Source organism: Theobroma cacao, chromosome 2, assembly GCF_053813885.1.
Source record: "Theobroma cacao isolate CCN51 chromosome 2, ASM5381388v1, whole genome shotgun sequence".
Taxonomy (NCBI): Eukaryota; Viridiplantae; Streptophyta; class Magnoliopsida; order Malvales; family Malvaceae; genus Theobroma; species Theobroma cacao.
In genome coordinates, this window is record NC_142640.1 from 16,490,817 (window position 1) to 16,504,239 (window position 13,423).

General features: G+C 33.2%; 1 protein-coding gene across 2 annotated transcripts; it reads left to right on the top strand.

Annotated features, from left to right (window-relative positions):
- The first annotated feature begins 5,459 nt into the window (after nt 1–5,459).
- LOC18608957 (agamous-like MADS-box protein MADS4) lies at nt 5,460–12,269 on the top strand. 2 transcript variants are annotated; one of them, XM_007043887.3, is made up of 8 exons: nt 5,460–5,969; nt 8,981–9,059; nt 10,489–10,556; nt 10,673–10,772; nt 11,263–11,304; nt 11,400–11,441; nt 11,612–11,763; nt 11,910–12,269. In XM_007043887.3, the coding sequence occupies exons 1-8, from the start codon at nt 5,785–5,787 to the stop codon at nt 11,983–11,985; spliced, it is 744 nt and encodes a 247-aa protein (XP_007043949.1). In that variant the 5' UTR covers nt 5,460–5,784; the 3' UTR covers nt 11,986–12,269. The 2 variants fall into 2 exon arrangements, with proteins under 2 accessions (XP_007043949.1, XP_007043947.1); XM_007043885.3 differs by having other exon boundaries at nt 11,627–11,763.
- The last annotated feature ends 1,154 nt before the right edge of the window (nt 12,270–13,423 follow it).

Sequence of the window (13,423 nt, forward strand, 5' to 3'; positions counted from 1 at the left end):
ACGACATTGTGATCACTGGGCACTAGAGGCAGATTTGGTCAAGTCTTGCTCCTTGTCAAAAACTTTCTTGCTAATAGAATAATCATTAGTGAGGCAGCAGCCACTTGTTTATTGTGCAAGAAGGAAAGAGAAACTGTTAATTATCTCTTCTTCACATGTGAATGCACATGGATTTTATGGTAATGGTGAGGAAAACTCTGAAATATTGAGTGGGTTTCTCATTAGGACCGTCTTGCTTGTTTCCTTTCTTGGTTTGAACTTGCCAGTTGCTTTAACAATGAGTTAGTATAGAGGATGGCTTGGTACTCCATCATTTGGACAATTTGGATATTAAGGAATGAGGTTACCTTTAAAAGTAAGTAATGGGTTAGTGAACTTATTTTCGATTTGATTAAAACTACAGTGGCCTAATGGTGTAATGCAAAATGGCTGGGGCTGAACTTAAGTATTGGTGATTTGATCTAATTCCCATGCCAACGAAATAATCCCATTGCAAAAAAGAAAACTAAAGTTCAAATGCAATGGTCTAAACCAGAAGTTGGGTGGCTTAAATTTAACACTGATAGAGCTTCTAGTGGGAACCTTGGTGAATCTGGTGTGGGTGGTATCTTGCATAATGAACATGGTGATTCTTGCATTCTCTTCTCCAAGTCTGTTGGAATCATAGACTCAAACAATGCTAAGCTTCTTGCCATAAAAAAAGATGCCCTTCTTTTCACTGCATTTGTGTGGTGTTCATCCCACTCTTTAATCATTGAATGTGATTCTCAAAATGTAGTCAAATGGATTTAAAATCCACATGACGTCCCTTCGAGATTGCGGACAGTTGTCATGTAGATTATGAAAATCCTCTAAAAAATCACTCATTGGCATATAAAGTATGTACCTCAGTCAGCAAATAGAGAAGTGAATTGCCTAGCCAAGAGTGGAATACAGAGAGCTGAGGATCTCTTGTGGTTAATACTAGGTGCTGTTTAATTTTAACACATGAAATGTTTCTCTATTTTCTGCTAGAATACCAGTGGTCAATACTAAGTGCTATTGTTTTTTCTACTCGAATCTGGTGTGCTTCATTTGGAGATGCCCAAATCAATTTGCTACACATCTATGTTTTTTGTTTGCTGCTTTTGTTTGTTTTACGCTTTTCCTACACATGTTCAGGGAACTATGTTTATTATGGGTTTTTGGAAATTTTGGATGTCTACTTGCTGGCCATCTTTTTTGCTTGGATCCAGCTTTGTATAGGGTCTTGGGTGATTTGGAAGAGAGGTTATGCTAACCCTTTTTTCTTTTGTACAAGCAAATACCTCTCTTGGACTATACAGCTCTTTCTGAAATGATATTCTCACAATTAAAAAAAAAAAAAGAAACCAAAACATCAAACTCATTTCAATTCGATCAATTTTTTTAATTTTAAATAATTTGTCTCACCCTTAACTACAAGACCATTAAAGTCGAATTCATCCATTATCTAGTTGGAATTGGCTTAGCCGAAGTTAGATCAAGAGATGACTTGATTGAATTTGGCCTAGGGAGGCAATTTTTGGAGTCAAGAGATCACACATGTGTTGATAGAAAATTGAAATAATTATCCACAGGCAACTTTAGCTTGTTGAGCCAAAAATGACCTCGCCTAAGATGAATCAAGCTCAACAGAGACTAAATCCGACTATCACCCTTTTCTCTCTGATTTGTTATTCTAGAAACCAATATACATATATATATATATAGTGAAGGGTGAAATGATTTTAGGAGTTCTTCCCTTTCAAATATAAAAAATGTCATTTCCTTTTTAATAATTAATTTTTCATATGGCAGTTACCATTAAATATTTTCGATTCATTACCCTCTTTTGTAATTTCCCCAATTCAAAATGCTTATGTTTGTCCTTTATTTCCTCTTGAAATGACAAGTGGAGCCCATTTTCTTTCCTACCATTATATATTTTCGATCCATAAAAGATTTTGTGAGAGTCATTTAACAAATTATATTTATAATTTATAAACATAGTATCTAGAAGATTTTTTAAATTATTTAAAAAATTTTAAATAAATTATTTTTTATTATATTCAATTAATTTTTTATATTTTTTTTGAACCAAATAAGTCTTTTTATTTTTATTTAAATCAAATAAATTCTTATTATTAATAATTGACTTAGTCAAAATATCATTTGTTATTTTATGTCACGTGACATACTAATATATCGTAATAGATGATGTTATGGTATGCTGATATCGCATGATGATACGAAAATAAGACATTTTCACTCTCCACATTAATATTATAAGGATATAAAATGACAAATGATATTTTAATTAATAATAATTAATAAACTATTAATCAAAAGAGTTTATTTGACTCAAAATAAAATACAAAAACTTAATTGAATGTAATAGAAGAATAAAAACTTATTTAAATTTTTTAAAATAATTTAAAAGCTTTTTTAGTATTATGCCAAAGTTATGTTTACACACACATATAATTTGTTGCATTCATACTTGTTCAAACTCTTGGATTCCTATCTTGTTTCGTGAACTATTTCAACAAGTATATTCTGAAAAAGAAAAAAAAAAAGACTCGTACTAATTTTTGGTTAGTTTGTATTCACGTGCGTCATCTCGTACTTGGTGACCTTGATTTCTAGTGAGACTCTCTCCCAATGGCCCGAGGCAGTAAGATGAGTTCTTTGTACAAAACGCGTGTTAAGCACGATTTCGGTTTTGTCATGTTTGACGGAGTAGGTAATGTTCCACATTGTCACCGTCACCTCTTACGGGTCAAAAAAAGAGTTGAACCCAGTTTTTCCTTTTCAATTGCCTTTAATTTCCTTTTCCAACACAATGCTCTGTATCTTTTGATAAAAATGTGTACCCATCTGAATCTGCTCAGGCACAATGAGCATAAAGACATCGAGTTTAGTTTTAGCATTTATTTTTGATGGTCATATTCCACATTGTTGAAGTTGAATATTCAGTGTGAAATTTCAAATCAATGTTAATTTCTTCTATTAATTGTCACCTTAATAAATTTAGAATTTATTAATAATGTGTATCAATCAAGATGAATGCCATTGAAAAGGGGGGAGGGGGGGGGGGGTAATTTCATGTCACTCTTTTACTCATACTATTTATAATATAATCATTCTAAGAGGGACAATAACCGTCATCCGGAGTTGTCTTCTCTCTAATTGGTTTCTATGTTTTCTCCTTTTTATTTAATAAAATGTTATATATATTTCGTTGCAAAACACAATCAACAACCAAACCAGTTTTATATTGCTGTAATTAGTGCCAATTTTCCCATCATAATTGCTTGGGTTTGAAGCCTTGTTTTACGCCATTAACCTATGTTTGGATTGAATGAGAGAAGGGAAAGGAATCGAAGGCACAGGAAATAGGGTAATCATAGATCTTCCATTTTTTAGATATCATAAATAATAAGAGGGGAACTTCATCTCTGATTTTAATGTGTTTCTTAAACTAGGACAAGAAAAGCTGAAATGTTTACGGATTTTATAAGGGTAAAGTGGATGAAGCCAAATAAAAGAGTAATTAATTGATCACCCGAACGGAAAAAGAAAATTTTAGAACAATATATAATTAATTTATTACGTAAGTATAATTTGCAAGTCTAGTCATGCAACAAATTTGTGATTATAATCTACATTAATGTGATTTTATCATATTACGATACAATGACGATATTGTTAGATTATAGAATCGATACTATTAACTCGATTTTCTTTTAAATTATATATTGAGAATCCTTTATATATATATATATATATATATATATATATATACCGTTAGTTTTTTTTTTTAAATACACAATTTATAATATAAATTTTCTTTTTTATTTTTTTAAAGGAAAAGGCAAGATTTCTCTTTTATTAATATGGTATTAAAGTCATTTTGTTTATTTTTTGTTCTCTTAAACCTTGTCTTCATATTGCTTAAGTTGTGAATTGATATTATTTGCCATGATCGCCTATATCTAACACATTAACTTTTCATGACATTTTGCCTTGTGTTTTGTCATATCATTCTGTCATGTTAGCCTATCAGGTGTTCTACCATGTCAACCTGTCACATATGCACTTCTGCAAGGTCATTGTGTTTCTAGTTTTAACTTTCTTATTTCGATTTTGACTTGTATTTCTGTTAATTTTGACTATAAGATTGAGAAATTGGAAGTTTCAAGATCAATTGAACTATTTTAACGAGAAACAACTACAACTTATAGGTCTAAGATATAAAAAACATTCCCAAATTGAATGCAAACTTTGACATATATCCTACCACCTTGAGTTGTATCAAACCACTAATCGATTTTAAGACCAGGTTTCCGAACTCAAGTTGGCATCTACCATACTACTCTGAGTTTAAAAATGTGTTAACATAATTATAACAATTGTATAAATCAATGTGATTTTAATAGATTACTATATTGCTAACTTACTCTTTCCTAAATCATTGAAGTCCCTCGTGTATGTGTAGACTTCTTCTAAAGTTAAAAAAAGAAAAACAAAATATAAGATTTTTCTTTTGTTTGCTATTACAATTATATAAAAAAAAAATGGTCCAACCAAAATTTCTTATTGCATGCAAAATGTATGGATGGGATGAAGACAATGTGAAAGCCGCATTTAGCAAGCTTCTCCCGTTATTCCTTAAAACCAGTCCCAAGTCCCACCTAGGGACTCAAAATAAATTTCCTCTTTTCTGCATTACTTATCCCACTCATCATAATTTGCTTTGGTTCTAATCATGCAATTCTTGTTATTATCAAAGATGTGGATTTGACTCAACAACTCAAGTAATATCAAAGGAGCATGGATAGGTCTTGGTATACAGGACCGAGGTAAACTTATTATAGTATAATCAAGGTTCATTTTTTTATTTATTTTTAAGAAGAAAAACAAAACATTTTTTTTATCATACCTTTATTTTCATATTTGTTATATGATGGCATGTTAAAAGTTATTAGTAGCTTAAGTATTTGACTCACATATCTTGGGTTTTACTATTTTATTATGTAGAACAGTAATGTTAAAAGGAGATAACCCGTGGAATTTCTTTACAGACAGAGATTCGGACATGGAAGCCGAGCCACCACTGAAGGGTAATTCGGTAAATTGCGGGGAACATGCGAAGGCTCACCTTCTTAAGGTTAGGTCACATGATTGCCCGAACCCGAAAATGGTCAGGTGGATTATCAGAAGTCTCTCCACTTCTCCTGTGGACACGTAGCACTGTCTCTCCCCCTTTGCATTTATTGGTTAAGGTTTCCAACTTCTTCCTCCTTCGCTCCCCTTATTAATTTATTTCATCTTTTTCTTTTTCAGCCTCCCATTTCCACCATTGGATCACCCATCCAGCGGCTGACATTAAGCAAAGCTACGAAATTAGGACCACAGGATATGAATAAACTGGTTATTGCTACGTATTTGTTTGGGCTGTCTTATCATTTGTTAGTGTGCTAAACAAAGCAAAAGATTTCAAGTAGTAGTAGCGAGTACTTTTTTATATTATTTATTATTTTAATTTCCATAATTAAATTAGAAATGGTTTTATTATATGATCTGGGATTCTAATGAAGTTGTTAGCTAAGACCATCTAAAGAACTGAGAGTATAAATAGAGAAAGGGTTATTAAAGGTGAGCAGGAGACAGAAGGAGGTATCCTTGTGTTTGGCTTTAGCTTATTGGAAAGGAGGAGAAGAGTTTTGGTTGATTTGTTGGAGTTAAGAGGGAAGGGTAAGAAAGGAGGAAGGAGAAAAACAAATGGGGAGAGGTAGGGTTGAGTTGAAGAGGATTGAAAACAAGATCAACAGGCAAGTAACTTTTGCTAAGAGAAGGAATGGACTTTTGAAGAAAGCCTATGAGCTTTCCGTTCTTTGTGATGCCGAGGTTGCTCTCATCATCTTCTCCAATAGAGGAAAGCTGTACGAGTTTTGCAGCAGTTCAAGGTATCACCAAAACAACTAAAGCTTTTTTGTACCCTCTCTCAAAAGCGAAATAAAAGAGAAAAATTTATATAGTATCACACTTCAGAAAACACAAAGGAAATTTTTTTTTTTCTCCATAAAACAAAGCTCTCTCTCTCTCTCTCTCTCTTATGCTTATTTCTCTTTTCTCTTTCTCTGAAAATACTTTAATTTTTCTTCTTCTTCTTCTTCGTTTTCCTATTTGCTTGTTTTGAATTCTGACTTTAGATCTTGAGGGGTTGAGGAGCTGGATTTTTGCTGTTTTGAGTGATTGTATTGAAGCTTTCTGAGAAATTTTGAGAAAAGAGTAAACACATAAAGTCGTGTTTCAGCTTTGCCGTTTTAGTGAATGTCTCGGCGTTTATAGCAGGGCCTGAGTGATTTTGCTGTTCCTATTGATGTTAGATCTACAACTTTAAATCCATTATAAAATATCACTGTTATATTGACTATAATTTCATGTTTTTGTTAATATTATTATTAGTTTTGGGTTTTCCCGAAGCCCTTTCTTGCCTTTCCTTTTTTCGTTTCATCATCTCAATTTTTTTTCCTCCTTTTTTTTTTGCTTAAATCTTTTATGCTTTCAAAGTTATATCTGTGATCTAACCTTCTTTCAACTTCAAAACATAGTTTTCTAAGCAAAACAAAACAACTTTAACATACAGTTTTCTTCTGAAATTGAAGAAGCTCAGAGATCTGTTGCCTATTTGCTATGGAGTTCAGGAATGAGTTCTTTGTATTTTTTGTTCCTCAAAGATTAAAAAGAAAAGGAAAAGAAAAGCTTTGTTTCTCTTAACCTGAATAAAGGCTTTTCTGCTTTTGTTCTTTTCTTGCTTTTCTCTCATTCAAGCTTTGATTAGATCTTTCGTCTTGCCATTTTTGTTCTTAATCACTGTAAATCATGGTTCACTTGCGGTTAAACCAACCAAGTCTTTTGGATGAAAAGATTATAATCTTCTTTTTGCAACTTGTACTCAATGAGTTTAATCTGCTTGAAAGTTTCCACCATCTTCCATCTTTGATAAGCTGCCGGTATCTGAGCTTTAGGGTTTTTATCTATTTTTAATCTTTCTTCTAATCCTTTGCATACGTACCAAGGTACAAGTATTTTTCTTTATACATAAATGGCGTTTTCTTTAAAGCTTGATCGGCCGGATCAGGTAATTAGAATCTGTTCCTTTGGAATATTGTAAATTTCGTATTGAGCAATTTGTGGGTGTTTTAATTGTGAAAACGTTTTCGAAAGAAAATAGACAAAAAACCAGTGGAGAAGCAGGGGCTCAGTGGTGTCTTGTGCAGTATCAGATGTTACTAATCAATCAAGCAAGGCGAATAAGACATTTTACAGAGTCCTTTCTTTCTATTCTTCAGACGAGTCTTTTCTTTGATACAACGAACGTCCTTCTTCCCAGAGGATCTTGTTACCTCTCTCTCTTTTTTGTATGCATGCCTCTCTCTCTCTCTCCCTCCCTCCCTCTCTCACAAGTATTTTCATTCAGTTGAAGTCGATGGAGACATCTCCACAGATCCGTCTGAGTTGTAGGGTTTTGATTTCCTCAATCCCAGGTTAGGGTTTCAACTCTTAAAGGTTTAAAAACCTCTCTCACTCTCTCATCAAATACAGCCCACTTCCCCTCAGATCTAAATTTTTGCGGAAACTGACATGTTTTTCCGACCTACTTTTTTAAGTTTAAAAACTGGTTTACCATTCATCTGTCTGTACTTCCATTGCTTGTCCTAATTCCTCTTGTCACTAATTTTAATTTTAGTTAAATAATTATTCTATTACTTATTTTATTTATACTATATTAATACAGTATAAATATGCTAATTAATTTTCATTTCATCATATATATATATATATATATGTATATAGCATAGTTTAACTCATGTATGTTTGAAGAGTGCTACTTGGGATCAGGGCTTTTTTTTGTGAAAAAAGGTTCAAAGCCAAATGCCCAACATTGTTGAAAAATGAAAACCAACTAATTTAGTGTACCAAAAAAATAAAACCCCAACTAATTGATTGTATTCACTTTTGGCTTCCTTTAATACACATCAACTTCTATCATTCAGGCTTTCAGCCTTATATTTCATGATCATTTTATGAAGATTTTAGTTAGCTGCTTCCCCAATTGCCAGGACTGAATATGACAATTAGTTTTGCAATCTTTTTTTTAAAAAATAAAAATAAAAGAAAAAGAAAAAGCATGTCAACTTAGACAAATTCAAAATGGTGAGCATTTCTCTTTTATAGCATTATTTTTAATTGTTATATTTTCCTCTCTAATGCCCTTTCAAAATGGCAAGATTTCTACTTTCCCTTTCAATCATCCTTAATCTTCCTCGCTTGATACTGCCATGGTAGATCTTGAAGATCCTCAAGAGCTGATATTTTGAGCTTTGGTTTTATATTTTTCTCATTTTAATGTCCTTGTGTTCTCTAACAGCTTTTTGAATGTCTCTTATTCCTTAATTGATAGAATAACTCATTTATGTTATGCTCCACAAACACTATAATATATGAATTTGCGATGATTATGCTTTGCCCTAAGTATAGGATGACTGTGTAAAGCTTTTGGAAAATTTTTTATATACTTTTCTTATTAGCTTTTTTTTTTATTCTGTTTCATGGATGCTTATGATTTGATAAAGAGTTGTATGATTGATTTTTTTTGTCTTTCCAATAGTTTGTTGCCCTTTTCAATCACTCATCGGTTTAAATTGATGGAACTTAAGTGTCAAAATAAGTCCTAGGAATAACCTACTTAAGATCCTTGATGGCATCTTGCATTGTGAAAAACCACTCAACATACGATTATCAAATCAATCACCAAAATGCATCTAGAAACTGTTAAAATATTGTGCTCAATCATTCTATGTGCTTTCTTGTATTCTGAGATCCATTATTGTTAATTCAATATCAATGTTCCTGCCACTATGTTTACTAATGGCTTGCAATCCTTTTAACTAAAATTTACCTTGATGAATAGCATGATCAAAACTTTGGAGAGGTACCAAAAGTGCAACTATGGAGCTCCAGAGACAAATGTGTCAACTAGGGAGGCTCTGGTAATGCTAAACTCTGCAGCTTATTTTTGCATAAACTGCCTCCTTCCTTTTTGTTCTTTAGAGTTTACACTGCTTCTCTATATGACATAAAGTAACCTTGACTTGGCAACAATTCGCGTCCAATTTATAGACATAATTATTTTTATTATTATTACCCTTTTGCTTGGGGCTGGGAGGATGTAGTTTTGAACTAAATATGTACTTCTCTTAGGATATCGTCTCATCTATTTCCAAAAGTATTCACGTTATTTTTTGCTATCTAAGAAATAATCATTTCCATCTTAGAAATGGAGACATGTAGTTAGAAATAGATATTTTATTATAAATATATTAAAGAAAACATACACGCACACGCACACGCACACACACATATTTGTTACAACTGAGTCCAATTAAGATCCTTTTCCTTTTTTTGCTTTTGACTGTTTGTAATTACGTTATGCCAATTAATGATGGTATCTTTCCTATATTTTGTTGTTAAAAAATTAGCAAATAAAACAAATAAGCAGGGTCTACACCCTCATTCAACACTAATCAATCAGTAGATGAAAAGTGGAAAGACAAAAAGCATTAAACAGAGAAGATGCAATGTGAGAATGCATACTGAGAGAAATCTTGGGTGTCCTTAATGTCCTCTTAATGATCAAATTTGGAAGAGAATGAAATAACGCCATATTTCCATTAAGAGTTAGGCTTATTACCACTGTCTACAAGTTAAATCATGCTACCAAAGGCTACCGTTTGTTAACTTTTGGCAATTGATGCAGAAACCTTCAGCTATATGTTAAATTAAAATTGAAAATTTAGCTAAATTAAACTGCATTGACAATTGATTCAGTTCAGTTGGGCAATGATACTATATGTCATCTTCATTCGGAAACACAAAAAAATGGGCGTCGTCATTTTTTGTCCAATTCTTGGTCTAATAAGTTCCATAAGTCCTTACACTGGATGATGCACTGTTTGCTCTCGTGTTTGAGTATGTTTAACAATTTAGTTTGTTGAAGAAGTTGAGTTTTTGTTGGAATTAGAAATATAAAAGAAGATAGTAATTTGTCCATGTCTGTCTATGCTAAAATTTGCTGTAATCTGTAGTTTATAAAGCAGAAGAAAGTGCCATCTAACTTTACATTCAGAAGCATACTACTCTAAAATTGTATTAATGTCAAATAAAGTTACTGTACAAGTAAATGGAAGCAATGCCAGAATTGGTAGAGACAAATGAAGGTGCTCTATATTATGGTGCATTCATTGGATGAATATAATAAGCTTGATCATAAGTAACAATAAATTAATTCAATACATGCAGATTACGGGATACTGTTGAACTAGTGTAAGAACGCTGTCAAATATTATTGGTAAAGGTTTATGACAACTCAAATTAAATTTTTTTTTGTATGTATGTAATATTTTCATGCTGTCCCTATAGGAGTTAAGCAGTCAGCAGGAGTATCTGAAGCTTAAAGCCCGTTATGAAGCCCTACAAAGGTCCCAAAGGTGAGTCAGCAGCCACTGAAAATTTGAAATGACCCCTACTTTGGTAAATATATGCTTAACACGCAAAGGCTGTATGTATGGACGTGATTAATTATTTCCTTGATATATTTCTTTAGGAATTTACTAGGAGAAGATCTGGGCCCTTTAAGCAGCAAAGAGCTTGAGTCTCTTGAGAGGCAGCTCGATTCATCATTGAAGCAGATCAGATCGACGCGGGTACTTTGACTCCATTACTTACATCGTCGTCACATAAGAAATCCTTACCTTTTTCTTTTAAAAGAAAGGAGAAACTGCATTTATATATTGAAGCCATGCATTTGGAACAGTAGTGAAATAGGCAGCATGTCGCGTCCCAACCCTACTAATGGTGGGAAAACAGCAATTCTAACACAGATAACATGTTAGATAGCACATGCATGCTTAGATAAATCAAAAGAATACTGGTATATATATATATATATATCATGAAGAGCAGTTTCAGTGTTTTATTCAAATGTTGTTTGTTCTTGTTTGCACAGCATTTACTGAGGCTTGTTGGGTTCCTGAGTTGTGTAAAAATGTTACGAGAAAGAACATGAAACTGTAAAATATAATCTCCTCCACCTAGAGTAAAGAAGACACTAGAAATTTGCTATTTTATACATGTTCTTTTCTTCCCTTTCATTTATGTTGTATTAGCTCACTTCACTCTATTATTCGGTTGTAGACCCAATACATGCTGGATCAGCTCACTGATCTCCAACGGAAGGTAAGCAAATATCTGAATTAAGCTTCATAAGTATGGAAGGCAGCTTCTTGTTTCTCTCACCAATGCGATATTCTTGGTTGGCTTTTTTGATGCAGGAACATCTACTTAATGAAGCCAATAAGACCCTAAAACAAAGGGTAGGTTACTATTACAACTTTTCTGGGTACCAAATCAATCAGGAAGGGAATTTTAATTCCCTTCAGTTGCCAACCTTAACCCTTTCTGTTCACTCTTAACTCGACTATATATATATATATATATTATTGAGACAACCAAGAGGTCCAAGATCTTATTCAATGACTTGTAGGCTGGTGCTCTGCAGTTGGTGGAAGGCTACCAAGTAAATTCACTCCAACTGAATCCGAATGCAGAAGATGTGGGCTATGGGCGACAACCAGCTCAGCCTCAGGGCGATGGCTTTTTTCATCCCTTGGAGTGTGAGCCAACATTACAAATTGGGTACGACCTCCTAAATTTTCTTGAAATTTTCTAGTGATAAAAAATTGAAACATTTATTTAGAATGATACTGAAAAGGAAAAGCTAGGAAATCAATGATATGATTTTGAAGCAGAGAAAACAACAATCTGCCTTACCACTGTGACAGATATCAGCCTGATCCAATATCAGTGGTCAACGCGGGGCCAAGTGTGAATAATTACATGACAGGATGGCTACCATGATAAAGAAGGAAGCATGGGAGAATGATGCATGCATGGTATGCATTCCCTCATAAGAGTCAGCAAGCACATTTTATCATCTGATGTATGTTATCTTGATGAAGCAAAACGTGTGGATTTATATTATGACTTAATTTGTGTCTTAATTAGAATGCACTGTAAGTAACGCCTGTGTGAGCGCTCAAGCACTGCGCATCTTTATTTCAGCACTTTTTATTTGTTTGAAATAATTGTTAATTGTCTGCTTTGGTTTGCATCAATAAATTATCTCATGCATCCACTTTTGAGTTTGGGAGTAGACCCCTTTTCTATGTATGAAAATCTTATGTAGCATAATTTTTTAAGGCAATTAAAGCCAATAATCCTGCACTGGACCAAATGCCGGGGACTGGGTGGGACCTGCTTGCTTTCAGCCCTGGCCCATGGTTCACAAGAGTAACGTCATCCAAGTTTTGGGTACGCCCTAATTTTGAGCCTAAGTAGATATGGGCAAGGGCAATGCATACTTGTGGATTTATTTTATTCTATCATATCATAATTCAAGCTCGTGAGATAAATGTAATATCTATCTATCTTTCTTATAATTAAAAAACACTTAGCTACTGGTTAATAAAGCATAAGGCCTTTATTTTTTGGAAGAATTCGGGAGATAGAGTACTGAGCAGTGGCGGGATGATGATTGGCCGGTGGTGGACAAGGAAGCGGAATAGGAGAAAGGAGAGTAGATATAGTTGGGGAGGGCCGATGTGCCCCTAACAATTAAGACAATTAATGAAGTGCATCTAATTGAATATTGTAGTGTACAAAATAAAAAACTTGGAATTAAGGTGAAGCACATTTTCAGACAAAGGTTTGAATATAGTAATTTTTTTGATCAGTGCTACTATTAGTTTCAATATATTTATTGGTACTATTTTGCTATGTTTGGATCGCCACTTGTTATACAAATACTGGGGAATCAAACTCCAAATGATTTTGCCTGTGTTTGGATCGAGTAGAATCAACTCAAGGCTCAAGCAATGTTTAAACATTTTGGAATTACATTTTCTTCCTAATTTTATGCTCTTTTTTTATGACAAAATTTGGCTTCCCAATTATCAATTCTCCCCACTCACTAGTAGCTGTCTTTTCTTACGTCTAACTTGACAAATTAACCTCCAATCTATAATTTAACTCATATTTGTCATTATTATAACTATTATTCTTCCTGCTAAATATAAATAGTAAATGATATCCCTTAAAACTATTTTAAAATTACTTAATATTTATTTTATTGCTATTATTTATTTAGATTCAATTAATTTATCCTACATGAAACCAAGTATCATAAAATTACTGAGATTAAAAACCCCTATTTCTTTGCGGCTATTCAAGGGGAATATTGTCTAGCAACCCATTTGGTTTTGCGGCTGCAAATATGTTAACCATCAAGTTGAGACAT

What these genes read in the sequence shown, in the direction of transcription:
- LOC18608957 (XM_007043887.3), top strand. Translation starts at nt 5,785, where the DNA reads ATGGGGAGAGGTAGGGTTGAGTTGAAGAGGATTGAAAACAAGATCAAC. An exon ending in GCCCTACAAAGGTCCCAAAG is followed by an intron (nt 10,557 to 10,672) that starts GTGAGTCAGCAG and finishes ATATTTCTTTAG; the next exon opens with GAATTTACTAGGAGAAGATC. An exon ending in ATAAGACCCTAAAACAAAGG is followed by an intron (nt 11,442 to 11,611) that starts GTAGGTTACTAT and finishes AATGACTTGTAG; the next exon opens with GCTGGTGCTCTGCAGTTGGT.